This window comes from Macaca nemestrina, chromosome 13 (assembly GCF_043159975.1).
Source record: "Macaca nemestrina isolate mMacNem1 chromosome 13, mMacNem.hap1, whole genome shotgun sequence".
Lineage (NCBI taxonomy): Eukaryota > Metazoa > Chordata > Mammalia > Primates > Cercopithecidae > Macaca > Macaca nemestrina.
The window spans coordinates 61,470,614-61,497,458 of record NC_092137.1 but is presented as its reverse complement, the minus strand read 5'-3'; the positions used below and the strand labels follow the sequence as shown (position 1 = coordinate 61,497,458).

The window sequence follows — 26,845 nt, the reverse complement described above, 5'->3', positions numbered from 1 at the left end:
GCAAGTTTAGGACAGAGTAGTTGAGTAAACATTTTAATGTTATATTGAAAGACAAATAGAAATTGAATTGAAAAGAGCGTCTTATGCAGTTAGTTTCTAGGAGCAAATGCTGAGAAATAGAAGTGGCCTTGAATGTGCTTAAAATCTAGGATTAGGTCAGCCTGCATTTTTAAGTACTGTATTCACATGGAACAGTAGTGGAAAATAAGATTGGTAACATGATGGCATCAAATTATTGCCATCCCAGTTTTAGATTTATCTGTGTGATTGAATCCATCAGAATATCTGCCTGAGAAATAATGTAGTTGTTGGAAAAGACTTAAGAGCTAAGCCAACCTAAAAGTACAGAAGACAAAGTGACAGATGAAAGACAAGGAAAGAAAGAAAATCAGGATAAAATGGTAACCCGAAAACTGGGAAGAGAATCTCAAGAAGAAAATAATCAATTAACGTAATTCACAGAGATGAAAGAAAATGACAGCTAAATAAAAGTACTGGGTTTTTCCAGAAGGTAGTTTAGTGATGTGTTTTGTCAGATTATAGGAATAGAAGCAACATTGTCGGGACACATGGAATCAAGCATAAATGATTCATTTTTAAAGTTTGGCAACAGGCCGGGCACGGTGGCTCATGCTTGTAATCCCAGCACTTTGGGAGCCCAAGTCAGGTGGATTGCCTGAGGTCAGGAGTTCAAGACCAGCCTGGCCAACATGGTGAAACCCTGCCTCTACTAAAAATACAAAAATTAGCTGGTTGAGGTGGCTCACACCTGTAGTCCCAGCTACTTGGGAGGCTGGGGCAGGAGAATCGCTTGAACCTGGGAGGTGGAGGTTGCAGTGAGCCAAGATCATGCCACTGCACTCCAGCCTCGGTGACAGAGCAAGACTACGTCTTTTAAAAAAAAAAAAAAAAAAAGGCAATAAAAACAGCAAGACAGCAAGGAAGATAGTAGCTAGAAAGAGTCTTGGGGCTCAAAGGATTTTTCTAGATGAAAGATACCTGAGCATGTTTGAAGGCAGAGAATAAAAAGTCATTATACAATAAGACACTGAAGTTGCTTAAGAGGAGGTTTTCCAGGTCAGTATTTATTTGAAAGGGATGGTATTCATTTTTCCAATTTCAAGAGGTGTAGTTGGACAAGTTGTTAGGTGGACATAGTCAAATGAAAGCATAGCTATGCAAGTTGTTACACGAAGAAGACAAACTCATCTGATGAGAGTTTGGTTAGGATAAGAGTTAGGGACAGATATATAATGGAGTCAGTCAAAAGTTAACTGTTGTAGAGCAATATAATAAATGAGTCGCTAAAAGATCATCAAGGGTCTGAGTCAAGTTCTTTGGAGAATCTCTTTCTAATTGGAATAAATGTATTGAATACATCCATCATTCTTGATAACCTCCTTCTTTTGACTGATAAGATTCTGCTGTTTTTCTGAAATACCTGTCACATCTCTCCCAGGTAGTCAGTCATTTTTGTTCTTACCATACTTTTGTATCTCTGTACTAACATAATATTCAACAGAAATGGGCCAATTGAAGAAGTGAACAAAGCGCTTATTATCCTCAGTAGGATCATATTCTGCACTATCTTCAGACCTCTGGTTTTCTCAGTCTATTCATTTTACCTGAGTAATTTATCAATCACCATAATACCAATTTTTTACTGATACGCTACTGACAAAACATTGTAAACTAAGAAAATGACAGTTGAATAAAAGCATTGGGTTTTTCCAGAAGGTAGTTTAGTGATATGTTTTATTTTTGTCATCTTGGTTTAGAATGCTTTTCTGTGCTTATCACTTGTCCTCCAGTCTTTCCGGATCTGCTCATCTCTTTTATTGACACAATGCATGCTTTCACCCCATGCCACAAGCTCATTAGTTATTCTTCAGAATTGTTAGGAAGAAGTTCATACTCTGTCATTACATACGTTTGACTCTGTTATACTTCATTTGCCAGTCTCCCAAATAATTTAAAATAGTGAAGTTTTGAATGTTTTATTCCCTCTGCCTGTAACATCTGTCATTCCTTGTTTCCCTAAATTCATACTTTTTTTATTTTTGACTGTGCTCTTGGTTTAAATTCTCTTTTGATTTTTGTATGCAGTGAAAAATTACTCCCTAAAATTCATTTTTTTGTATATCAAAGTTTGTATATTTTTGTTTGTTTAAATTGAACATATTGCTAATTATGATATAGGATTTAGATGATCAGTTGATTTTCTGCTGTTGCTGCTGCTGCTATTGTTATTGTAGTAGCAGCAGTTGACACTTAACTGAATGCTGTTTGCCAGGCCATGTTTCAGTCTCCATTTTACAACCCAGCAATTAAGCTCAGAGAGGTTAAGTAACTTATATAGCGTCATTCATCTAATAAGGGATTACAACCAGACTTTGCAATTCTGGTTCACAAGAATAAGTATTTTTATTCCTTTTATTTAGGGAAGAAAACTCTGAACCAAAGATCTCCTTGACCCCAGAGTGTGATGAGACTCATTTTCATGCTTCCATAGTACCCTTTTGTGTCTTTATCATGGTGTTTACCATAGTTTACCATAACATTTTATTTTTCTTATCTTGACATAGGAAAATCTTTTCAGAATGGAAAAAGTCGTGAATGTGTTTGCTGGTTTTTTTAAATTAAAATGTTTGATTTATTTTAACAACCAAATTAAGTATGAAAAGATGAAACAAATGCACAGTCACGTATATACAGTATATCAAGGGGGCAGCCTTTCTAACAAGAATGCTGTAGAAAGAAAAAAATGTCCAAATGGGGAACAGTCCTGGTTTCATCAAGAAGCTTTTATGACATTTGATGTTAAACCTTATGTAAATACAGTAATCTGATGGATTTGGCAAAGATTTTTTTCATTTCCAGTCTTTTAAAGTAGACACAGATTTGCTTAGAATAAAGCTGATTTTTAAGAGCACACAAAAGTTGAGAACAAAGGATAGGAATAAATTCACAAATGCAGAGTGATGAAGAGTAAAAAGATTCTGAGCAGCTGACTCATCATCCAAGGTGATTACCTAATAATCAGAGGCTGAAGACTTTATACTGCAAAAGCAAGGATAGTTTAGCATATAAACGATACAGCTGAGTTTGTAGTTATATCTTGGCTTCTGTTTATTAAGAAAAATTAGCATAGTTATGTATAATCTTCAGTAGACAACCTGCATTCATTTAAATTAAATAATATTTTCTTTTTTTTTTTTTTTCTCTTTTTTTTTTTTTTTTTTTTGAGACGGAGTCTGGCTCTGTCGCCCAGGCTGGAATGCAGTGGCCAGATCTCAGCTCACTGCAAGCTCCGCCTTCCGGGTTCACACCATTCTCCTGCCTCAGCCTCCTGAGTAGCTGGGACTACAGGCGCCCGCCACCTCGCCCGGCTAGTTTTTTATATTTTTTAGTAGAGACAGGGTTTCACCAGGTTAGCCAGGATGGTCTCGATCTCCTGACCTCGTGATCCGCCCATCTCGGCCTCCCAAAGTGCTGGGAAATTAAATAATATTTTCTATAATAGTGGAATATAAGGCCACAGTATTTATTTTGAACAAACTCCTTAAAGTAGTGATTTTAATATCAGTGTTACTCATTCTTTACTATTCAAAACTAGTAAAACAGTGTTACTATTCAAAACTCATTGAAATATAGTTTTTTAACTGAATTAAGGTTATAATTTTTAAAATACTACATACATCAGGACTAGTAAAATAATTTATATTCAGGTATTTATATCTAATATCCAGTGAAAATGTACTACCAAGTTTTTACAGTAGATATTAATCAGTCTGACTTGCCTATTGATCCCATAAGTATAATTATACATCAGCCTTATTTTAGTGTCTATTCTTTGATTTTATTAAATTAGGAATGCAGCAGTTATAGAGCACATAAACACAAGTGATGCAGCCATACAAGGTTCATAACAGCTCTTCAGTTAACTATGTGCAAGCTCAAATACAGTCCCATTAATGAACAGCCAGATTCCAGTTCTTCATGAAAAGGTGCTGGGTGGAGGTTGTCAGTCACCTTTTGATAGACATCCCCAATCCAGTGGCCAGTAAATGAGAGAACAGCCAGGACAGAAGAAAAATCTTCAGAAATTTTGCAGAGAATATGCCCCCCTTTCTTCATGATGCTTGTGTTTCTCATGCTGAGAGTGGCCATGCACGTGGGGTGTTTATAAACAGGAGAGAGTAACAGTACCTTCCTTATAGGATTGTTGTAAAACTTATATGCGTTAATGTACAGCAAGCCCTTAGGAGAGGAACTCCTTGGGGGAGGGGGGGGATTTTTTTCTGGTTAACTCAACCAATCCTATGTGCAGTCTGAGGTGTTTTTTGAAGATGCTTTCAACTTCTTTCCTTCTTTCAACGTAACTTTCCTCAGACTGAGAGCTGTTTTTCTTTTTTCTTTTTTGAGTCTTGCTCTGTTGTCCAGGCTGGAATGCTGTGGTGTGATCTTTGCTTCCTGCAGCCTCAGCCTCCCAAGTAGGTGGGATTATAGGCGTGCACACTCCCACACCTGCCTAATTTTTATATTTCTTATAGAGACATGGTTTCGCCATGTTGGCCAGAATGGTCTCGAACTCCTGGCCTCAAGCAATCTGCCCACCTTAGCCTTCCAAAGTGCTGGTATTACAGGCGTGAGCCACCACGCCCAGCCTTAGAGCTGTTTTTCTCTCCAATGCTATGGCTGTCTGTTTCAGCAGCTCTGTTGATATATTCTGATGTCTGTGAGCGAGGTATCCTGTCACAGTGAGAACTCTTGGAGCTATTCTGTCTAGACTCATGCTGGGCATCCAACAGTCCTTTTTCCATGTCACCAGTAGAAGTAGAAACTAAGGCTGGAACACTGCTCCCATTCCTATTATTGCTAAAGTGTAATTCTACCCAGGAGCCTTGCGGACTCTAATCCTGCATCGTGGGGGCTGTGCTCTGTGACATGGTGCTAGAGGGCGCTGCCAGGCATCGGGCTGCCCTTCAGTGGTGGGCGGTGGGGAAAGGGTGAGCACGAGTGCTGCTGCCTAGTACTCAGGGACTGACTGTATAGTTTTAATAAGAAGGTTATTTAGAATACTTCTGTAGTTTCCCTTCTGTGTGGTGGTTTCGTTTTTTGTAGTTTGTTTACCTGCAGACAAGGAAGGTCTGAAAATATTACATAGAAAATTTCAAAAATAATTCTTAAGTTTTAAATTGCCCACTGGACTGAGTAGCATGATAAAATCTGGCACAGTCCCCACTTGGGATGTAAACCATCCTTTTGTTCTATTATGTCCATGGTGCATACACTACTTGTTCATTAGTCTGTTAGTAGCCCTTTTGGTTACCTTTGCAGTATTGCACTGCTTGTATTCAAGAAACCTTTATTTTACTTAATGGCACCAAAGTGTAAGAGTAGTGATCATAACAGTTGGGCTTTGCCAAAGAGAAGCTGTAAAATGCCTTAAAGTTCTCAACTTAATATGAAAAGAAAAAAGAATCATACGATGAGGTTGCTAACATCTGTGAAATTGTGAACAGTATATTGTTATAATTGTTCTATTTTATTAATACTTGTTAATCTCTTGCTGTGCCTAATTTATAAATTAAACTTTATCCAGAATATGGAAAGAAAAAATCTGATGAGGTTGCTAAAATCTGTGAAATTGTGAACAGTATATTGTTATAATTGTTCTATTTTGTTAATACTTGTTGTTAATCTCTTGCTGTGCCTAATTTATAAATTAACTTTATTATAGGTATGTCTGTTTAAGAGAAATCATAGTGTATATAGAGTTCAGTACTGTCCTCAGTTTCAGGCAGACACGGGGAGTCTCAGATGGTATCCCCTGCGGATAAGGGGGATTACTATACTTCTTAACTCTGAGTTGAAAATTAAAATGGATATAGCATAACAGAAATCAAACCAACTGAAGTATTTGTGAAAAGTAATCTTTATTAATTTTTTTCTTGTCTCTCAGGGCATGTTTTAAGAAATTGCCTCGCATTTTGAGTTTCAATACTATGAGATACACATTTAATATGGTCACGATGATGAAAGAGAAAGTGAATACACACTTTTCCTTCCCATTACGTTTGGACATGACACCCTATACAGAAGATTTTCTTATGGGAAAGAGTGAGAGGAAAGAAGGTGATTTTTCCATTTATTTCTCTTGTTTGTGATTATTGTCAATCTCCATAACAAGGTAGTCATGATTACAAAGTTTTCATCAACTACATAGTTAACACAAATTGAATCTTAGAAGGGAGAATGTTTGTTAAGACAATGACGTGCGTTCAGTCAGTTAATCAGTAAATATTTAGTATCTACTAGGACTATGTTCCTAGACATTCTTACTGGAGTCACAGTGGTGAACAGGATAAGCATGGTTGTCGCTCTTGTGGAGCTTAAATCTCGTGGGGTGAGTCTTTTTATGTTGTTTTGTGTATGTGTGTGTGTGTTTTTTTTTTTTTCCCCGAGACACAATCTTGCTCTGTCCCACAGGCTGGAATGCAGTGGCACGATCTTGGCTCACTCCACCTCCCAGGTTCAGGTAATTCTTGTGCCTTAGCCTCCCAAGAAGCTGGAACCATAGGCATGCACCACCAGGCCCAGCTAATTTTTGTATTTTTAGTAGAGACAGGGTTTCGCCGTGTTGGGCAGTCTGGTCTCGAAATCCTGATCTCAGGCGATCCACCTGCCTCGGCCTCCTCAAGTGCTTGGATTACAGGTGTGAGCCACTACGCCTGGCCTCTTGCTCATTTTTCCTTCTTTAGGAATAAGTTCTGTTTTGTCTAAACTAGGGTCCTGGCAACGTTTATTTGTATAAAGAGTTCTGATTAAAATTTTAAAGGTTTGGAGAAGCCACTTACACTGTACGCTAAGCTTCAGGAAAGAGAACCATGTTATAATCTTTAACTCCAGTGCCTAGCACTTAATGAGTATCCAATAAATGTTTTACCCTCACTCAATGGGAGATGAGAGGTGTAAGCAATGAATGCACACTATTTTTTCAGGAGACATACACTTTCCTTGAAGAGAGTAGAGAAGATGGTAACTATAGCTGTAAAGAAATACAGAGTTAAGAGAGGGAATTATTACTGTTAGGCTTTGGGTATATTTATACCTTGTAGAAGGCAGGGCACAGTGGCTCATGCTTGTAATCCCAGCACTTTGGCAGGCCAAGGCAGGCGGTCACCTTAGATCAGAAGTTCGAGACCAGGCTGGCCAACATGGTGAAACCCCGTCTCTACTAAAAATACAAAAAAATTAGCTAGATGTGGTAACACATGCCTGTAATCCCAGCTACTCAGGAGTCTGAGGCAGGAGAATTACTTGAACCCAGGGAAGCAGAGGGTGCAGTGAGCTGAGATCCTGCCACTGCACTGCAGCCTGGGTGACAGAGCGAGACTCTGTCTCAAAAAAGTAAAAATAAGTTGTAAGGCATGGCCCAATAGAGATGACAGGCAAAGTTAAGAAGTGGGCATTGTATGTATACATCCTACTTTTTTTTTTTTTTGGGGGGGGGGGGGTTCATGTCATTCTCCTGCCTCAGCCTCCCAAGTAGCTGGGACTACAGGCGCCAACCACCACACCCGGCTAATTATTTTGTATTTTTAGTAGAGATGGGGTTTTACTGTGTTAGCCAGGATGGTCTTGATCTCCTGACCTCGCGATCTGCCCGCCTCGGCCTCCCAAAGTGCTGGGATTACAGGCATGAGCCACTGTGCCTGGCACATCCTACTTTTTAGACCTATTATTAAACCATTTAAAAAATTAGCCAGGTGCAGTGACACATGCCTGTAGTCACAGCTATTGGGAGGCTGAGATGGGAGGATCACTTGAGCCCAGGAGTCCAGGGCTGCGGTAAGCTATGATTATGCCACTACATTCCAGCCTGGATGGTAGAGCAAGACTCCATCTATTTGAAAAAAAAAATGTTTTTTTTTTTGAAAAAGTATAGCAGAACCTCCTCACAGCTGTGCTTCATTGTATTTCTTGTGATGTTTCCACTTGTGGAGATAGCAGAATTTATGCCACGATAAAGGAATTTGTTAGGCCACAAGTGATGCAGTCAGATCCTGGCACTGCCTCTGTAAGCATATCTACACTCCTCAGCCACTGCCTTGACACCTTGAGTCATATGCTTCTCTTACCTAATTATCTCTTCATGTTCCAGTTCAGACTGTACCCTCAAGTCAGCCAAGTCTCGTCATTTCCTTATTCCATATTCTACTTTTTCCTTTCTGTGTGGTGGTGGGAATACAGATCATAAATCATACATCGTCTTTAAACTTGCTAGACTATTCTATATTTTTTTTCCTCAGTATCTTTTATTACCTTTAGATTTTATATCTTTGGGGATAGGAAGTGTACCTTTTTCTTTATTTTGTTTCTGCCTACACAAATCTCCTAATACATAGTGTTTTTTATTAACTGATATGTATTTGGAAGCTGCCAGTACAATGCTTCGTTCTCCTTTCTTTGGCCAACTGTTCAAACCATGTTTAAACCACTTTTCTTAACATGAGAATAAAAGAGGTATGCCAGTTCCTTTTTAGGTCCTTTGTTTGCCTGCTCCTAGTAAAGATTAAATAGAATGGAGCATTTTATACTACCTATTTCAAAAGACTAGTCAGATTAAACAAAAATATTTTATATTTATACTTTATATTGAAGTTGTCCATAATTATGTACTAACACGTGGTTGTTTTACTAGTGGTTTGTATAATATGTCCTTTATGGTACTAAGCTAAAGATGGTGAATGACTAGCAAATAGTTGTTTTGTACATATTTAACATACAAACTATTTGTGCCTATTTCTGTAAAGTTAATTATAAAAAGTGATTCTACGTAACTGTTGTGACATTGGGAAAATCATTTTTATTTTATTAAAATGGTGTTAATAAAATAAAATATTGTAATAAAGTTTATTATAAAAAGGGCTTCTAAGTAACTGTTGTGAAGTTTGGAAAATTATTTCCATTCTATGTAAATCATTTCAGGTTTTAAAGAAGTCAATGATCATTCAAAAGACTCAGAGAGCTATGAATATGACTTGATAGGAGTGACTGTTCACACAGGAACGGCAGATGGTGGACACTATTATAGCTTTATCAGAGATATAGTAAATCCTCATGCTTATAAAAACAATAAATGGTGAGTTTTAAATATTTCAAAACTTTTTTTCTTTAAGAACTTATGGTATTTTTCTGAAATGTTTTCAGTGCTTAGTTTTCTAAAAACTTTCTACAAAAGTTGGAAATGAGGCAGACAAAATTTTTAAATGAAAACTTTCAACAGACAGTATAAATCAGTTCTTAAACATACAGATCTTTTAACTCTTGAGAATTTGTATCCTTTCCTCAGAGAAATGAATACACAGTTTTGCAGACAACTTTAGGAGCTTTATAGACAACATTTCAACTCTTACCTTCTCTATTAATTTAAGAGCTGTTTATTGAATATCTTCTACAGGGTAGCCTTATATGTGCCATTAGAAGTTACCTGCATGCTCTGCTTGCTTCACCTCCTATTGGGAGGACCACACACACTTTCTTTTTATCCTTTTATCAGGTTAATGGTTGGAAGTCATTAAACAGTCCCTAGTACCTGTTTTTTGGTCTTCAGATATTGTTAGGTAGGGTCTAGCCTATAGGTACTATATGTGTGCTAGTCACTGTTCTAAGTGCTGGGGATATTGCTTTGAAGAAAATGTACAATTGTTAATTGATTTTCAGTTAGCAGAATAGTTTCATTCAGTTATTTTTCACTTCTTCACCCATCGTGTCCATGGTGCCTTTTCCTTTTTTTATCCATTTGAATGTTTCCATAAGTATATTTTGAATCTTTTTTTGATCATAAATTTTGAAATGGTATCTGTCTTTGAAAGTTCTCACATCTCTTAATTTTTCCTAATAGCGTTACATGTTATATTTAAGCAAACTTTTTTATTTCTTTTATGAATTCTTCTATTAATCCTAGGTAATAAATGGATCTATCTGATTATAAGGTGGTTAAGAGTATGTTATAAAATTATATTTCCAATTTCTAGTAGATCAGAATTGTAAAAATAAGAACTTAGAATTTATCTCATGAAATAATAGACACTTGTAACATTGGTTATTCAAAAAATAGTAGACATAATATGAAGATATTCAGTATATGCATACTGGATTAATACTATATGCTCTATTTTAGGTATCTTTTTAATGATGCTGAGGTAAAACCTTTTGATTCTGCTCAGCTTGCATCTGAATGTTTTGGTGGAGAGATGACGGTAAGTTTTATTCAGAAATTATAAATGGTTTGTGCCTTGTCATATCCAAAATCCAGTAGCAGAGTTGCTTAACTTTCTTTTAATTGCTATGATTAAATTAAAGATGTTTTCAATTGATATTTATTAGAAGTCTAGTATGTTTACAGAAATATTTTTAAAGTGCTGTTTCTACTTTCCACAACAGCCTGATTAAGAAGGTAAGACAAATAAAAAGCTTAGTAGTATGGGAGTTGAATTACAGTGCCATGAGAATAAGGATTGAGTAAATTGTTTACTCAGTGAATTCTGTGGGATTAGAGCAAAAAGAAATTACTGTTTACTGACTTAATCTGAAAAATCTTTGACAAGGGAGTCTCTCTTAGCTTACTGTGGCTCAAGAGGCTACCTGATTCACAATAGGAAAAAAAGAAATTAAAAAAATGTTTGGCAAGGAAGTTGGCTTGAGCTAAGTTTTAAAGGATTGTTCTTTCAGTGCTTTTTATAACACCAGCAGCAACCTGGATAACACTAGTTACTGGATAGAAAAAGGACATCTTCTCTGTGACATAATTGACAAAAGACTTTTGTTTTTTGCCCCCAAGTCGGAATCTTGCTGTGTCACCCAGACTGGAGTGCAGTGGCATGATCTTGGCTCACTGCAACCTCCACCTCCTGGGTTCCAGCTGTTCTCAAGCCTCAGCCTCGGGAGTAGCTGGGATTACAGGTGCCTGCCACCATCCCCAGCCAATTTTTGTATTTTTAATAGAGATGGGGTTTCACCATGTTGGCCAGGCTGGTCTCAAACTCCTGAACCCAAGTGATCCACCTACCTCAGCCTCCCAAGTGCTGGGATTACAGACATGAGCCACGGCACCTAGCCGACAATAGACGTTTAAAAAGACATTTAGGTTGGAGTAGTATTGTAATAATTTCACTTCTCTATAGACAGTTTATCCTAGAATCAATTTTCTGAGAACTGTGTTAAAATATTCTCTTGATTCTCCACAAGACAAATATTAGTCATTTCTGTTTCATAGTTTCACCCAAATAAAGTTGTTGTTTGACTTAATAACCATATTTGTTATGAATTAGCCATTTACATTCTGGATTTTATAGTTGATCTTAGCCAAAAGTTGAGAAATAATACACATTCCAGATTTTAATGAAGCGTTTCCTTATTGCTTCTCAGTGTTCTTGTCTACTCTGCTGAATGGAAAAAGAAAAGCAGGCCACTTGCTAACAACTTGGAAATGGGTAGAATAGGGAAGTAAATATTTAGTTACAACTAAAGCCACCACTAAATGAATTGTATCTGTAGATGTTATTCCTAGAATGTTTCCTTTTTTTTTTTTTTTGAGACGGAGTCTCACTCTGTTGCCAAGCTGGGGTACAGTGGCATGATCTCGGCTTACTGCAACCTCCAACTCCCTGGTTCAACCGTTTCTCCTGCCTCGGCCTCCCAAATAGCTGGGATCAGAGGCACACGCCACTCTGCCCAGCCAATTTTTGTGTTTTTAGTAGAGACGGGGTTTCACTATGTTGGCCAGTATGGTCTCGATCACCTGACCTTGTGATCGCCCACCTTGGGCTCCCAAAGTACAGGGATTACAGTCATGAGCCACTGTACCTGGCTGAATGTTTCCTTTTTTTAAAAAAAAATGAAGAGCAAGGCTCTTTCTCTTAAAAAGTAGTTTTTCAAATTGCAGGTCCACTTTTTTTTTTCTTTTATTTATTTTATCGTAAAGTATCTTTAAAAAATGTTTTGAGACCGGATGTGGTGGCTCATGCCTGTAATCCCAGCACATTGGGAGGCTGAAGTGGGTGGATCACCTGAGGTCAGGAGTTCAACACCAGCATGGCCAATGTGGGGAAACCCCACCTCCACTAAAAATATAAAAATCAGCCAGGCATAGTGGCAGGCGCCTGTAGTCCCAGCTGCTCGGGAGGCTGAGGCAGGAGAATCGCTTGAACCCGGAAAGTGGAGGTTGCAGTGAGCTGAGATCGTGCCATTGAACTCCAGCCTGGGTAACGAGCAAAACTCCACCTCAAGAAAAAAAAAAAAAAAGAAAGAAATAGGCTGGGCGTGATGTCTCAGGCCTGTAATCTCAGCACTTTGGGCGGCCAAGGCGGGTGGATTGCTTGAAGTCAGGAGTTCAAGACCATCCTGGCCAACATGGTGAAACCCTCTCTTTACTAAAAACACACAAAAAATTAGCCGGGTGTGATAGCAGGCACCTGTAATCCCAGCTACTCGGGAGACTGAGGCAGGAGAATCGCTTGAATCAGGCAGAGGTTGCAGTGAGCCGAGATCATGCCATTTTGCTCCAGCCTGGGAGACAAAAGCAAAACTCCGTCTCCAAAAAAAAAAAGTTTTGAATCTTTGTGTTTTAAAATGTCTGCTTCTGTCCCTTCTGATTTCATTGCCCATAATGCTGCTTGTCTGCTTCCCTTGGCTTTTTAAATTTTTTCTGTCACAACACACCTGAAGTTCTCCAGAATTACCAGTAGAATCCTCATGTCCTTACTCATTAGGAAACAGCCTTTAAGTTCTCAGAAGCCCCACCACTAAATTCCTCATAATATTCCACAAGTTCACTTAGCTGTCTGTGATCCTTTGTTCAGCCTCCTTTTGTCCTGTGATCTTTCTTTCTTATTCAAATCTAGATCTTTACTGATTGCTTCTCATTACTTCGTGGTCCGTTTTCTTTCCTTTGCATCTTGTGTGTGTTCATGCGTGTGTGCGTGTGTGTGTGTGTGTGTATTCTTTGGTTGACTCTTTTTCTGATGCTTCTTTTGCTGTCTCCCATCAGGCACTGCTTAAAGTGTGTACTGACCAATCCATTTCATCTGCATAAAGTTACTTACAACTCTGAGGTTCAAAATTATGTTTGTGAAGGATTGGTGGAGGTAGATGTTTTGAGATGTCAGAATAAGTTACAGCTTCATGACAATGAGATATTTTAATAATATGCTTTTTTCATTTATAATGTTGCTGAGTAATAACTATTTAAATTCAGTTTTTATTTCTACTTACCGCATTTACCAAAATTAGGACAAGGCCAACTATTTCCTTGCCTCACTGTCTTCATTTGTTTTCTTTTGTTACAGTAAAATTTTCTAAGTCTCAACTTTATAGTGTTCTCTAAAAATAATAAAAATAATAAAAACTGAAAAAAAGATATTAGGATATATTGGCCAAATTGTGAAGTACATAGAATTTTTATGAACGCGGTGTTGTTTGAAAACTACTTACAAAGGTGCTGTTAAGTATAAAGTAGCTGTTTATGAAATAACATATATAAATATAGCTGAGTATACCCATTTTTTCAAAGAAGTAAAACTTTTGTATTTTTAAACAGACCAAGACCTATGATTCTGTTACAGATAAATTTATGGATTTCTCTTTTGAAAAGGTAACCATTTTTTTATGTATAGTTTTATATTGTTTTTTTCTTCTGCATTGTCTATTTTTAGAGTGATACTTTGTCAAAATGAAAATATGTCTTTTCTTGCTTCTTAAAGACACACAGTGCATATATGCTGTTTTACAAACGCATGGAACCAGAGGAAGAAAATGGCAGAGAATACAAATTTGATGTTTCGTCAGAGTTACTAGAGGTATAAGTTAATTTCACTTGAGCAACATTTTAAAAATATGTTAAGTGTTTATGCAAGGAATACTGTAGTGTAAGAACAGGCTCTACAGGTTGATACCTGTAATTCTGAGTAGATCTTAAGAGTATTTACAAATAGTCTTGGTAATACTGACATAAGACTGGTAAATGAAAATGAATGAGATTAAATGGAGTAGAAAGTATCACTAAAAGAGAGTAGGTGGCGGGGTGCGGTGGCTCATGCCTGTAATCTCAGCATGTTGGGAGGCCAAGGCGGGTGGATCACGAGGTCACGGGTTCATGACCAGCCTGGCCAAATGGTGAAACACCCTGTCTCTACTAAAAATACAAAAATTAGCTGAGTGTGGTGGTGGGCGCCTGTAATCCCAGCTACTTGGGAGGCTGAGGCAGAGATAATTGCTTGAACCCGGGAGTCGGAGGTTGCAGTGAATGGAGATCGCACCACTGCACTTCATTCAGCCTAGGTGACAGTGAGACTCCATCTCAGAAACAACAACAAAAAATAGGCAGAAAGGTTGAGGGAATCAGAGTGACTTAACAATTTGTGAGGTTAGGTAATGTTTTGCTTCTTAGATTGGATGATGGGTTTGTAAGTGTTCCTTCTGTTGTGCCTCATGATATAGACATGCCCTCAAGCATGCATTGTAATTGAAATGCCGTTAAAATGTATTTTACACCCGGGGGCAATGGCTTACACCTACAATCCCAGCATTTTGGGAGGCCCAGACGGGTGGATCACCTGAGGTCAGGAGTTCGAGACCAACCTGGCCAACATGGCAAAACCGCAGCTCTACTAAAAATAGAAAGACTAGCTGGGCGTGTTGGTGGGTGCCTGTAATCCCAGCTACTCAGGAGTCCTAGGGGAGAGAATCCCTTGAACCCGAGAGGTGGAGGTTACAGTGAGCCGAGATAACACCACTGCATTTCAGCCTAGGCCACAGAGCAAAACTCTGTCTCAAAAAAAAAAAAAGGGCCGGGCGCGGTAGCTCACGCCTGTAATCCCAGCACTTTGGGAGACTGAGGTGGGTGGATCACAAGATCAGGAGAGCGAGACCATCCTGGCTAACATGGTAAAACCCGGTCTCTACTAAAAATACAAAAAATTCGCTGGGTGTGCTGGCGGGCGCCTGTAGTCCCAGATACTCTGGAGGCTGAGGCAGGAGAATGGTGTGAACCCCGGAGGTGGAGCTTGAAGTGAGCCGAGATCTTGCCACTGCACTCCAGCCTGGGCGACAGAATGAGACTGTCTCAAAAAAAGTATTTTACATATGAAGGAATAAAAACATGTTCATTTGTAGTTATGAGGCTTTCTTCATTTCATAATATAGTAGGTAGTAATAGTACATTATTGAGTACATAGCTCAGTGTGTATTGTGTTGGTGTTAGGAATTCAGTCAGCCAAAAACACAAAAAAGTAAATCTTCTCCAGAAATGCATGCCTGATTAAATTGTATGCATTCATCTAGACAATTCAGCTTTTACTGTCTGGAAAAAAAAAATTTTTTTTGTGTTATTGCAATCAAGTCTTAAAACTGGGTATTGTTCTGAAATGCTTTTGACTAGTATCTTGCCTGCACATGTGTTAATGGTAAAAAGCCAGGAATATTGTCTTTTTTAAATTCCTTGAATTGGATTTAGTAGCTGAATTAGATGGTATTCATTATAAATGGCTTCATTAGATTTGAAGCTACTAAACTTACCTATTTGTATAAAAATTTATCTCAACCGTCATTATAACCACAATTAATTTTAATCATTTTTTGTGCAAAGCTTTTTGCCCTAAAGATATTTAGACAAATCTAGACCTTGCTTTATATAAGTACCCGACAGTATTTAATGACAGTTACGCCACTTGTGAAGTAAAATGAAATTTTAAATAAAACCTTTACAATGATGATGTATTTTGTTTGTTTACATCGGTGGTTCTCAAACTTCTGTGTGTATGTGTGAGTGACAGGGTCCTCATTTAAAGTGAGGAAGCTTAACCATTTCTGGCTTTTGATTTAAGGTGAAAGATGTGTGACTCCTCATTTTACTTGATACAGAGAGGCCATTGTAGGGTTGTTAATTGACCTAATTCCAGTATTATCTCAGGGAATGTGGAGGCCTGAGGAGAGGGAGAAAGTGAACAGCTAGTTGGTGGAGCAGTCAGAACACACACAACTTGTATTAAGTGTGCCGTATTATATCGGTGTAGTTCGTGGTACCCTGAAACAATCACAATAGTAACCTCAAAAAATCACACTGATGATAGATCACCATAATAATATAATATGTAATATGATATAATACATAATATAATAATATATAATGACGAAAATGTTTGAAATATTTCAGGAATTACCAGAATGTGACAGACACAAAGTGAGGACATGCTAGTAAAAAAATGGTGCCAATAGACTTGCTTGATTGCAAGGCTGCCACAGCCCTTCAGTTTGTTGAAAAATACAGCATCTGCAAAGTGCAGTGAAGTGAAGCACAATAAAATAAGATATGCCTGTACATTAGAAAATTCCTCATTGCAGACCTAAGCCAACAATTTTTTCTGTAATTGTTCCAGCTTATTATTGTTAAATGAGTGTGCCTACATGTTTTCTTAAAATTAAATTTAAAATGTAAAATACTGTGTACATGAACATTAATATGGTTTTAGATAGAAACCAGAATGTGGTTCTTTAGATTTGTACATTTAAAGCGTAGACATTAATACCAAAAGATAACATAAGACATTTTAGAAGCATAAAAGAGATAAAGCAAACTAGTTATAAATTGTAATGATTCTTACAGATAATATAAGGTAAGAGTTCTCAGAAAGTGTAGTTGATAGGGTTTGCTAGAAAAGGGTCAGGAAATACTTCGGGAAGTTAACCTTAAACTGAAACTTGAAAGTTAGAGAAGAGGTAATCATGTGAAGAATGCTCGGGGCCAGGCAAAGAAAACATTATGTACAAATTGCCTAGGAAGGACAGAGCTTATTGGCATGTTTCAGAAGCCAAAAGATGACCTATATGGCTGTGATGGTAGTTCAAGGAAAAGTGGCCCAAGATGAGGATGGACAGTTACGTAGAAAATAGCTAGGGTAAGGCTGGGCGCAGTGGCTCCCACCTGTAATCCCAGCACTTTGGGAGGCTGAGGCAGTTGGTTCACCTGAGGTCAGGAGTTTGAGACCAGCCTGGCCACCATGATGAAACCCCCTCTCTACTAAAAACACAAAAATTCACTGGGTGTGGTGGCGGGCACCTGTAATCCCAGCTACTTGGGAGGCTGAAGCAAGAGAATCGCTCGAACCTGGAGGTGGAGATTGCAGTGAGCCGAGATCGCACCATTGCACTCCAGCCTGGGCAACAAGAATGAAACTCTGTCTCAAAAAAAGAAAAAGAAAAGAAAAAAGAAAACAGGGTGGCTGGGCAGAGTGGGCAGGATGAGATTACCCCTGTAATCTCAGCACTTTGAGAGGTAGGCGGATTGCTTGACCCCAGGAGTTAAAGACCAGCCTGGGCAACATGGTAAAACCCCATCTGTACCAAAAAAAAATGTATATATATATTAGCTGGGCATGGTGGCACACACCTGTGGTCCCAGCTACTCAGGAAGCTGAGGTGGGAGGATCACTTGAGGCCAGGGAAGTCAAGGCTGCAGTAAGCTATCATGCTACTGCACTCCAGCCCAGGTGACAGAGTGAGACCCTGTCTCCAAAATAAATAAATAAATCCACAAAAAATAGCTATACACATACATAGATACAATATAAAAAGAACTATCAAGCAGATGAATGTTTCTGTAAAACAAAAATAGAGCAGAACCAAAAACACTTACATGGTAGAAACCACAGTATTACCTGCCTTTAGGTTCAGGAGATCATGTTGACCAGTAGTTAGGCCCTAATGGGATAGAGGGGACAAAAATTGTGACACAGAATCTACAACTGAGCTTATGGCTGGAATCCAGAGTTTAGAATGGGGCTCCCTTGTTATAAAAAGTACTGAATGAGATGGGTAGAATGCTATCAGAGTCCGTGTGATACAGAGTCTGATACAGGGGCTACAGCTTAATAGAATGTTTTTGTACCTGGAAATGCTCAAGAACTCTGAAGCAGGCTATTCACTGATTAGACTGTGATTTCCCAAATATCACTGTAGAACAGGAATCCTATTAGGTTCTAAATTAGTGTAGTGGACTGGGGAGGCAAAGAGATAGTTGAAAATCTTCAATGGAAGATTAAAGATAAGGTTGGGACTTTCAGCTCAAAATGAACCTATCGACCAAAATCCCAAAATAAAATCAGAAGTTTAGCCCTACAAAAGACAGCTAGTAATACCAGTAGTCAGAACATCTAGGTAAAAATAATTTTATGGAACTGACAAAAACATAAGGCCTATTTAAGGTATTCAGAGGGATGAAGACAAAAACAGCAGAGTGATCCTACAGTGCTAATTTTTCATGATTTTTATAAACAAATCACGTCTGATTTGGGTCTCCCAACCAGAATTAAGTATTGTACCAACTTTTAAATGTAAACCTTTCTTTTATAACCTTATCAGAATGTAACATGACTTATATTTTATTCATTTATATACTTGCTCTTCAGATAGGATTTCAGAATTGCAGCATTTTAATAAATACAATAAAAACCTCACAGTTGCTTGAGGTAGCCAGATAAGTATTAATAATTACAAAATATTAGTAGCAACCATTTATATGAGTATACTTGGGGAAAAAATCAAAATGAACTTTAAGTGCATGTATTTTATTTTGCAGTTTTTTAGAGGAGACTTTTTGTCTAATAAAAATATTAGTAAAATGTAATGAAGTAAACTGCTTTATCATATATCTAATGTTAACTTTTTTGTTTTCAGTGGATTTGGCATGATAACATGCAGTTTCTTCAAGACAAAAACATTTTTGAACATACATATTTTGGGTAAGTTTGGTAAATTTCATAGATATTTTACACATTTAAAAAAAATCTTATATGTGAATTTTAAATGATTATTTTTAAATTCTAGATTTATGTGGCAATTGTGTAGTTGTATTCCCAGTACATTACCAGATCCTAAAGCTGTGTCCCTAATGACAGCAAAGGTAATAAATATATGAACTTTAAATAATTCTGTCAAAATTTACTACTTTAAAATGATTGAAGCTTTTTTTGCTGTATTTTTTCTTACAGTTAAGCACTTCCTTTGTCCTTGAGACATTTATTCATTCTAAAGAAAAGGTATGTGTTTTATACTATGGATTTTTTTTTGTCATTTATGTTTTTATCAGGTATCTTTTGGTTTTTGTTATTGTTGGCTCAGAAGTTCATAAACTTTGACTGACTTCTTTTTCTTTTCTAGCCCACAATGCTTCAGTGGATTGAACTGTTGACCAAACAGTTTAATAATAGTCAGGCAGCTTGTGAGGTAAGGTGATAATTCAACAACTAATGCATAGCTTAAGATTCTTTTTTTTCCCCCTCTTATCTAAGATGCTATAGCAAAGTTGTTTTATCTATCACAGGGAGCCAAATGTAAGTCATTCCTAAAATCATTTAGCTGAGAAAGTTATAATTTAATATATCACATCCATTACACTGATTAAATAATTGATTATTAAGTCACTTAAAAATTCATGTTTTGGCCAGGTGTGATGGCTCATGCCTGTAACCCCAGCACCTTGGAAGGCTGAGGCGGGCAGAGTACGAGATCAAGAGATCGAGACCATCTTGGCCAACATGGTGAAACCCTGTCTGTACTAAAAATACAAAAAATAGCAGGGTAGGGTAACGCATGCCTGTCGTCCCAGTGCCTGGGGAGGCAGAGGCAGGAGAATCACTTGAACCTGGGAGGCGGAGGTTGCAGTGAGCTGAGGTTGTGCCACTGCACTCCAGCCTGATGACATAGCGAGACTCTGTCTCAGAAAAAAATTTTTTTCCGCCTTCATCTAACAGAAGGAAAAACTATGTATAGAATATTCAAGACTCTTCCAAATATTTCTTAACTACTTTTGTTTTTACAGCCTTATTAAGGTATAAATGACAAAAATTTTATGTATTCAAGGTATACAAAATGATTTGATGTATGTATACATTGTGAAGTGATTACCACATTCAAATTAATTAACACATTTATCACCACATAGTTACGTGTATGTGTGAGTGGTGAGGACATACACCTCCCTTAGGAAATTTCAAGTAAACTATGCAAAAAATTTTTAATCTTTTTTTAGTCAGTTTTGTCTCAAAACAATACAATATTGTAACTAGTGTCATGATGTTGTACGTAAGATCCCCAGAATTTATTTAAAATGGAAACTTGGGATCGGGCACGGTGGCTCACGCCTGTAATCCCAGTACTTTGGGAGGCCAAGGCAGGCGGATCACTTGAGGTCAGGAGTTTGAGACCAGCCCAGGCCACACGCGAAACCACGTCTCTACTAAAAATAAAAAAAGTAACTGGTCATGGTGGTGTGCACTTGTAATCCCAACTACTGGGGAGCCTGAGGCAGGAGAATCGCTTGAACCCTGGAGGCGAAGGTGCAGTGAGCTGAGATCACGCCACTGCATTCCAGCCTGAGTGACAGAGTGAGACTGTCTCAATTTAACAAAATAAAAATAAAAAACCTGAAACTTTGTACTCTTTGGCCAACCTCATCTTCCTATTTCTTCCATCCCTCTCTTAACTACTTTTGTATGTTGTTAGGAAATGCTTGACATCATCTGTCACTTCCTCTTTCCCCACTCTCTCCGCCAAAAAAAAATTCACCTATCCACCTATCTCAGTAGATTAGTTTATGCCCGGTTTTAGCTCCTCATCGCCCATTTTAAGAGATGCATCCCTAAGGATAACCTGCTCACAGGTAATGACAACTCAATCATATTGCCATCTTAATTTTTAGATTAGCAACCAAAGAGTTGTAAAATCCATAGGAATGCAAGTGTTACAAATTAACAGAAGTGGGAAATAGCAGTCTAGTATATAATTGATGAATTATATTTAAAGGTTTTTTGCGTATTTAGAAGTTCATCTAATTATACCTTATAGAAATAGAGTAAGGGAATCTATTCCTCAGAAATTTCAAACACAAAAGTGTAACTTCTTGAAACTTTGTAATGAGAATTTGGAAACATGGACAGAAGTAGAAAGGGACCATAAGCTGTCACATACCTGTTCCTCAGCTTCAATAAATAATAATATTCTTTCATTCTTGTTTCATCTACCCCCTGTTTTTTTTCCCCCATAATGGAAGAATTTTAAAGGAGACGTAAATAAATTATACATCTATAAACACCCAGTATATATTTCTGACATAAGAAAACTTTAAAAACATATGCAACCAGTAATATTATAAGTGATTTCTCATCTTTATAACTTTTTTTTACCCCCAGAGAGGGTGGTGTTCTGTCACCGAGGCTGTTGAATGCAGTGGTGCACAATCATAGCTCACTGCAACCTCAAAATCCTGGGCTTGAGCAATCCTCCTCCCTCAGCCTCCCGAGTAGCTGGGACCACAGGCACTCACCAACACACTCAGCTAATGTTTTTCTTTTTTTATAGAGACGGAGTCTCTTTGTTGCGCAGCTGGTCTCAAACTCCAAGCTTCAAGCTATCCTCTTGCCTCTGCCTCCCAAATTGCTGAGATTACAGGCATGAGCCATTACGCCTGGCCAGAAGTGATTTATTCTTGTCATCTAATACCCATCCTATGTTCAGTTTTCTTTATCTCAAAAAAAATTTTCAGTTGATAGGTTTAAAAGAGTGGTTCAAACAAGTTCCACATTTTGCATTCATCTGTCTCTTAAGTCTTCCTTAATCTGTAAAAGTTACTTTTTTTTCTCCATGCCATTTTTTGTCATTTGTGCTTTAGGATTTCCCTCATGCTTTCTTTGACTACTTGCATTTTCCTGGTGGTGGTTAACATGTTCCTCTGTTTCCTTCTCCTCTCATGGCTGTTTGATAGATCCAGAGTTTCTCCAGTGCTAATTAGATCATAATTTGTTTTTAAACAGAAAGAAAATGAATCATGCTAATATCATATATTATTAATAGGAGGCCGGGTGTGGTGGCTCACGCCTATAATACCAGCACTTTGGGAGGCCAAGGCAGCTGGATCACCTGAGGTCAGGAGTTCAAGACCAGCCTGGCCAACATAGTGAAACCCTGTTTCTACTAAAAATACAAAAATAAGCCGGGCATGGTGGTGTGTGCCTGTAATCTCAGCTACTCGGGAGGAGAATCACTTGAACCTGGGAGGCAGAGGTTTTAGTGAGCCAAGATTGTGCCACTGCACTCCAGCCTGGGCAATGGAGCAAGATCTGTCTCTGTCTCTCTCTCTTTCTCTCTCTATATGTCTTTATTTATTTTAATTAAAGAGTAAAGATTCTATAGTGTGATGAGGGCTAAGAGAATGATACTTCATTTTATTATGATAAAGGACCACAGGTTGTCGTCATGCACATTGTGTACTGTAATATAAATGGCATTCCATGGAGTTGTGTAATGATGTAACCCTTATTATGATTTTTAGAGTTTGGACTTTTATAACAATTAGAGAAACTTTTCTGGTAAGAACTTAAAAGAATTAAAACATTGACCAGAAATAAAATTCTTATGTGACTGTTAGCCCATGTAACAAATATTTATTGAATGTTAAAGTCATACTGTGTTATTTTTACAGTGGTTTTTAGATCGCATGGCTGATGATGACTGGTGGCCAATGCAGATACTAATTAAGTGCCCTAATCAGATTGTGAGACAGGTAAGAAAAAATGTGTTTGAAAAAAATTAATTTGGAAAAGAAGTTACTTTCAATTTAATTATTCTAAATTTGCTTATTAGTGTGTCTTAACCTAATATTGATAATAGTATGAAAAGATCTACCTCCTATCATAAAAGTCATTTTGTTGTTGGTTTCACCAGGCTCTTTTAACATCAGCTCTCTAATAAGGTGATTAAAATTATGCACATTTCCTGGATATAGGAAGATTGACTGTAACTTCCTATTCTTTTATTATTAGATCCTGCTCTTTATTATTAGATGCTTTATGAGTTGTACTGATTCTTTTAAAATCCTTAGACATTCTAACCATGGTGTAGGGTACTATAGTGACCTCAAAAGCTAATGAGAAGACTGTAACTTACTTCTGTGATTGGGTCTGAACTGTCATATGAAACATTTTGTTTTCTTTAAATTGTTGGGTACAATAGACAATGAAATGTAAATATTACTTTATAGTCACTTTTGACAAAATCAAAAACTTAATCTATGCCACTTTCCAGTTACTATTGAGATAGAGATGTGTGTGTTGTATATATAAAATATACATTATATATAACATATATATACATATATGTTATATATAATGTATATTATATATAATGTGTGTTATAATGTATATTTTATGTGTGTATATATATAGAATTTGTTTTTTTAGAGGATTTTGCTCTGTTTCAAGCAGTCCTCTTGCCTCAGCAGCTGGGACTACAGGCACATACCACCACACCTGGCTAATTTTGTTTTGTTTTGTTTTGTTTTGTTTTTAGACAGGCTCTTGCTCTGTCATCCTGGCTGTAGTGCAGTGGTGCTACATGACTCACTGCAGCTTCCACCTCCTGGGCTCAAGCAGTTCTCCCACCTCAGCCTCCTGAGTAGCTGGAACTACAGGCACACACTACCACACCTAGCTAATTTTTATGTTTTTTGTGGAGAGAATGTATGTCTCCCCTGTTGCCTAGGCTGGTCTCAAATTCCTGGGCTGAGGCAATCTTCCCACCTTAGCCTCCCAGAGTTCTGGGATTATACTGTGAGCCACTGAGCCGGCTTAAGATACAATTCTTACACCATAAAATTTACCCAAACCTTTCAAAATGTAAAATGTAGTGGTTTTTAGTATAGTCACAAAGTTGTGCAACCATCACTACTACCTAATTTTGGAACATTTGTCACCCCCACCCCCCACCAAAAAAAAAACCCCTATACCCATTAGCAATCAGTTCCTATTTTATGCTGTCCTTTCTCCTCAATCCCTGACAACTACTAGTCTACTTTCTATCTTTATAGATTTGCCTATTTTGACCATTTCATATTAATGGAATCATACAGTATTAGTCTTTTGTGACTTACTGCTTGGGTTTAACAATCTTTTAGGATTTATTCATGTTATAGCATGTATCCATATTACATTTTCTTTTTTTGCCCAATATTTTGTCAAATGTATATACCCCACATTTTGTATATCTGTTCATCAGCAGAACATTTGAGATGTTTCTACTTTTTGGCTATTTTTAATAATGCTATTAGGAACTTTTAGTACAAGTTTTTGTTTGGACATATATTGTCACTTCTTTGTATACATTTTCAGAACTGGTAAACTTTTTTGTTTTTGTGTTTTGTGTTTCTTTTTGAGACGGAGTTTCACTCTTGTGGCCCAGGCTGGAGTGCAATGCCGTGGTCTCAGCTCACTGCAACTTCTGCCTCCAGGGTTTAAGCGATTCTCCTGCCTCAGCTTTCCAAGTAGCTGAGATTACAGGCGTGCACCACCGTGCCCAGCTAATTTTTTGTATTTTTAGTAAACAGGATTTCACCTTTTTGGCCAGGCTGGCCTCAAACTCCTGACCTTAGGTGATCTGCCTGCCTTGGCCTCCCAAAGTGCTGTTATTACAGCCACCGCACCAGCGGTAAACTGGTGTTTTTTGGTTAGTTGGTTGGTTGTTGTTGGTTTTGAGATGGAGTCTTGCTCTGTCACCCAGGTTGGAGTGCAATGGCGTGATCGCGTCTCACTGCAACCTCCACCTCCCGAATTCACACAGTTCTCCCTGCCTCAGCCTCCTGAGTAGCTGAGATTACAGGTGCCCACTGCCACACCCAGCTAATTTTTGTATTTTTAGTACAAACGGGGTTTCACCATGTTGGCTAGGCTGGTCTCGAACTCCTGACCTCAGGTGGTCCACCCACCACAGCCTCCCAAAGTGCTGGGATTATAGGCTTCAGCCACCATGCCCGGCTGGTAAACTTTTTTTTTTTTTTTTATAGTGACTGCAGTGTTTGATGTTCTTGCCAGTGATATATAAGAGTTCCAATTTCACCATAATCTTTAGCAGGTAATACTGTCTTTTTTATTTTAGCCATCCTAGAAGGTATGAAGTGGTATCTTATTGTGGTTTTGGTATGCATTTTCCTAAAAATTGTTACGCATATTTTCATGTGATTGTGGTTCACTTGTGTATCTTTAAAGAATCCTCACATTTCCTTCTCCTAGCTGCTGACCCCATGATGAGCAGCTGCCCTTCCCCATTCCACTCTTCTTAAGGAATTGGATACTAGATTTTCCTTTCTCTGTATCCCCACTAGCTAAAAGGATTTTTTGAAACTTTGTTTTTGATCATCTGTATTACTGAAACGTGCAGTTTGTTGAGTTTTTTTTCTCTTTATCATAAAACTGATTTTTTTATGCTAACTTTGCCGTATTGCCTTAGTCCATTGTTGAGACTCCAGAAAAGCTCCAGAATACCAAGATAATCTTGTGCAAAGTATAAATGGGTGGCAGAGAATTTTGAATCAAGTTAATTTTTCAAATCTTTGTTACCTGATAAGTTGGCTCTTGTTTTATCTTTATCTTCACAGATGTTTCAGCGTTTGTGTATCCATGTGATTCAGAGGCTGAGACCTGTGCATGCTCATCTCTATTTGCAGCCAGGAATGGAAGATGGGTAAGAAGTACTTTTTGAACGTGTGTGTGTGTGTGTGTGTGTGTGTGTGTGTGTGTGTGTGTGTGTTGTTTTTGTTTTTTGCTGCTGCTGTTGTTGTTGTTGTTGTTGTTTTAAAGAGATAGGGTTTCTTCATGTTGCCCAGGCTGGTCTCAAACTGGTAGGTTCAAATGATCTGCCCACCTCATCCTCCCAGATTGCTAGGATTACAGGCGTGAGCCACCTTGCTTGGCCCTAATTTTTAAGTTTCTTGATGACTTGGCTACAAAGTATTTTTTTAAAATCCACACTGAAATATTTGTTCTGTTTAAAAATAATCTGTAATAATACATTCAAGAAGGTAAAACTATTTTTGTTTTGTTTAAATTTTGCATCTGCAAAATCCTTTACAAACTACATTATGGCTTAGTCTTTTTGTTTGCATTGATTTAGCCAGTCACAGTAATTGGAGTCTAGCTACTTATATTATTGCAGTTGATATTCATTATCTCAAAGATAGAGAAACTCAGAGTTTAAAAAATATTTTTCTCTTGAACAGTATTTCCAGGCCTCATACATTCTCTAAGATCTATTTAATTGTCTTTTAGGTCAGATGATATGGATGCCTCAGTTGAAGATATTGGCGGTCGTTCATGTGTCACTCGCTTTGTGAGAACCCTGTTATTAATTATGGAACATGGTGTAAAACCTCACAGTAAACATCTTACAGAGTATTTTGCCTTCCTTTACGAATTTGCAAAAATGGGTGAAGAAGAGGTGAGGCTATATCTTGTCTATTTTTTGGATTATCTGTCTTTTTTCAGTATTTGCAACTTAATTGCTTCTATTTTACATTTTTAAATTTTGTTTGTTTGTTTAGAGCCAATTTTTGCTTTCATTGCAAGCTATATCTACAATGGTACATTTTTACATGGGAACAAAAGGACCTGAAAATGTAAGTACAATTCTATTATACATCAGGAATTAGAGGCCATGGTTTTCATAGTTTGCATCGTGCGAAGTCCTGAGATGTTAGAACCCTTTTTAAAATCCCTTCTGGAACCTGATGTTAGATAATGTGAAGGGTCTAAGATTGGTTGATGTTTTTAATGTAACTTGAATGGATATAGCAGGAAAGAAACAACTAGGTCGTTCATTGGTCATGTCTGGAACAAAGCAAATAAACTGAGGCAAAGTGGTCACCTAGTTTGGGGTCTTATTAACAGTGAATTGTTTTTGTGAACATTTTGGTGGTCACATTTTGAAGTTCTTTGCTATTAAGTTTGTGAGAGTCTTT

At 37.7% G+C, this 26,845-nt stretch overlaps 1 protein-coding gene across 5 annotated transcripts in view; it reads left to right on the top strand.

Annotated features, from left to right (window-relative positions):
* LOC105465104 (ubiquitin specific peptidase 34) overlaps positions 1–26,845 on the top strand; it is a 286,477-nt gene that overhangs the window by 215,885 nt on the left and 43,747 nt on the right. For all 5 annotated transcript variants that reach the window (XM_024787781.2, XM_071076772.1, XM_071076771.1 and 2 more), the window contains 13 exons: positions 5,966–6,138; positions 8,995–9,148; positions 10,190–10,268; positions 13,607–13,660; positions 13,770–13,865; positions 18,739–18,803; positions 18,889–18,964; positions 19,053–19,100; positions 19,222–19,287; positions 22,541–22,621; positions 25,487–25,572; positions 26,157–26,325; positions 26,429–26,503. In XM_024787781.2, the coding sequence (XP_024643549.2) occupies positions 5,966–6,138; positions 8,995–9,148; positions 10,190–10,268; positions 13,607–13,660; positions 13,770–13,865; positions 18,739–18,803; positions 18,889–18,964; positions 19,053–19,100; positions 19,222–19,287; positions 22,541–22,621; positions 25,487–25,572; positions 26,157–26,325; positions 26,429–26,503 (1,222 nt within the window). The remainder of the gene's footprint in view (positions 1–5,965; positions 6,139–8,994; positions 9,149–10,189; positions 10,269–13,606; positions 13,661–13,769; positions 13,866–18,738; positions 18,804–18,888; positions 18,965–19,052; positions 19,101–19,221; positions 19,288–22,540; positions 22,622–25,486; positions 25,573–26,156; positions 26,326–26,428; positions 26,504–26,845) is intronic.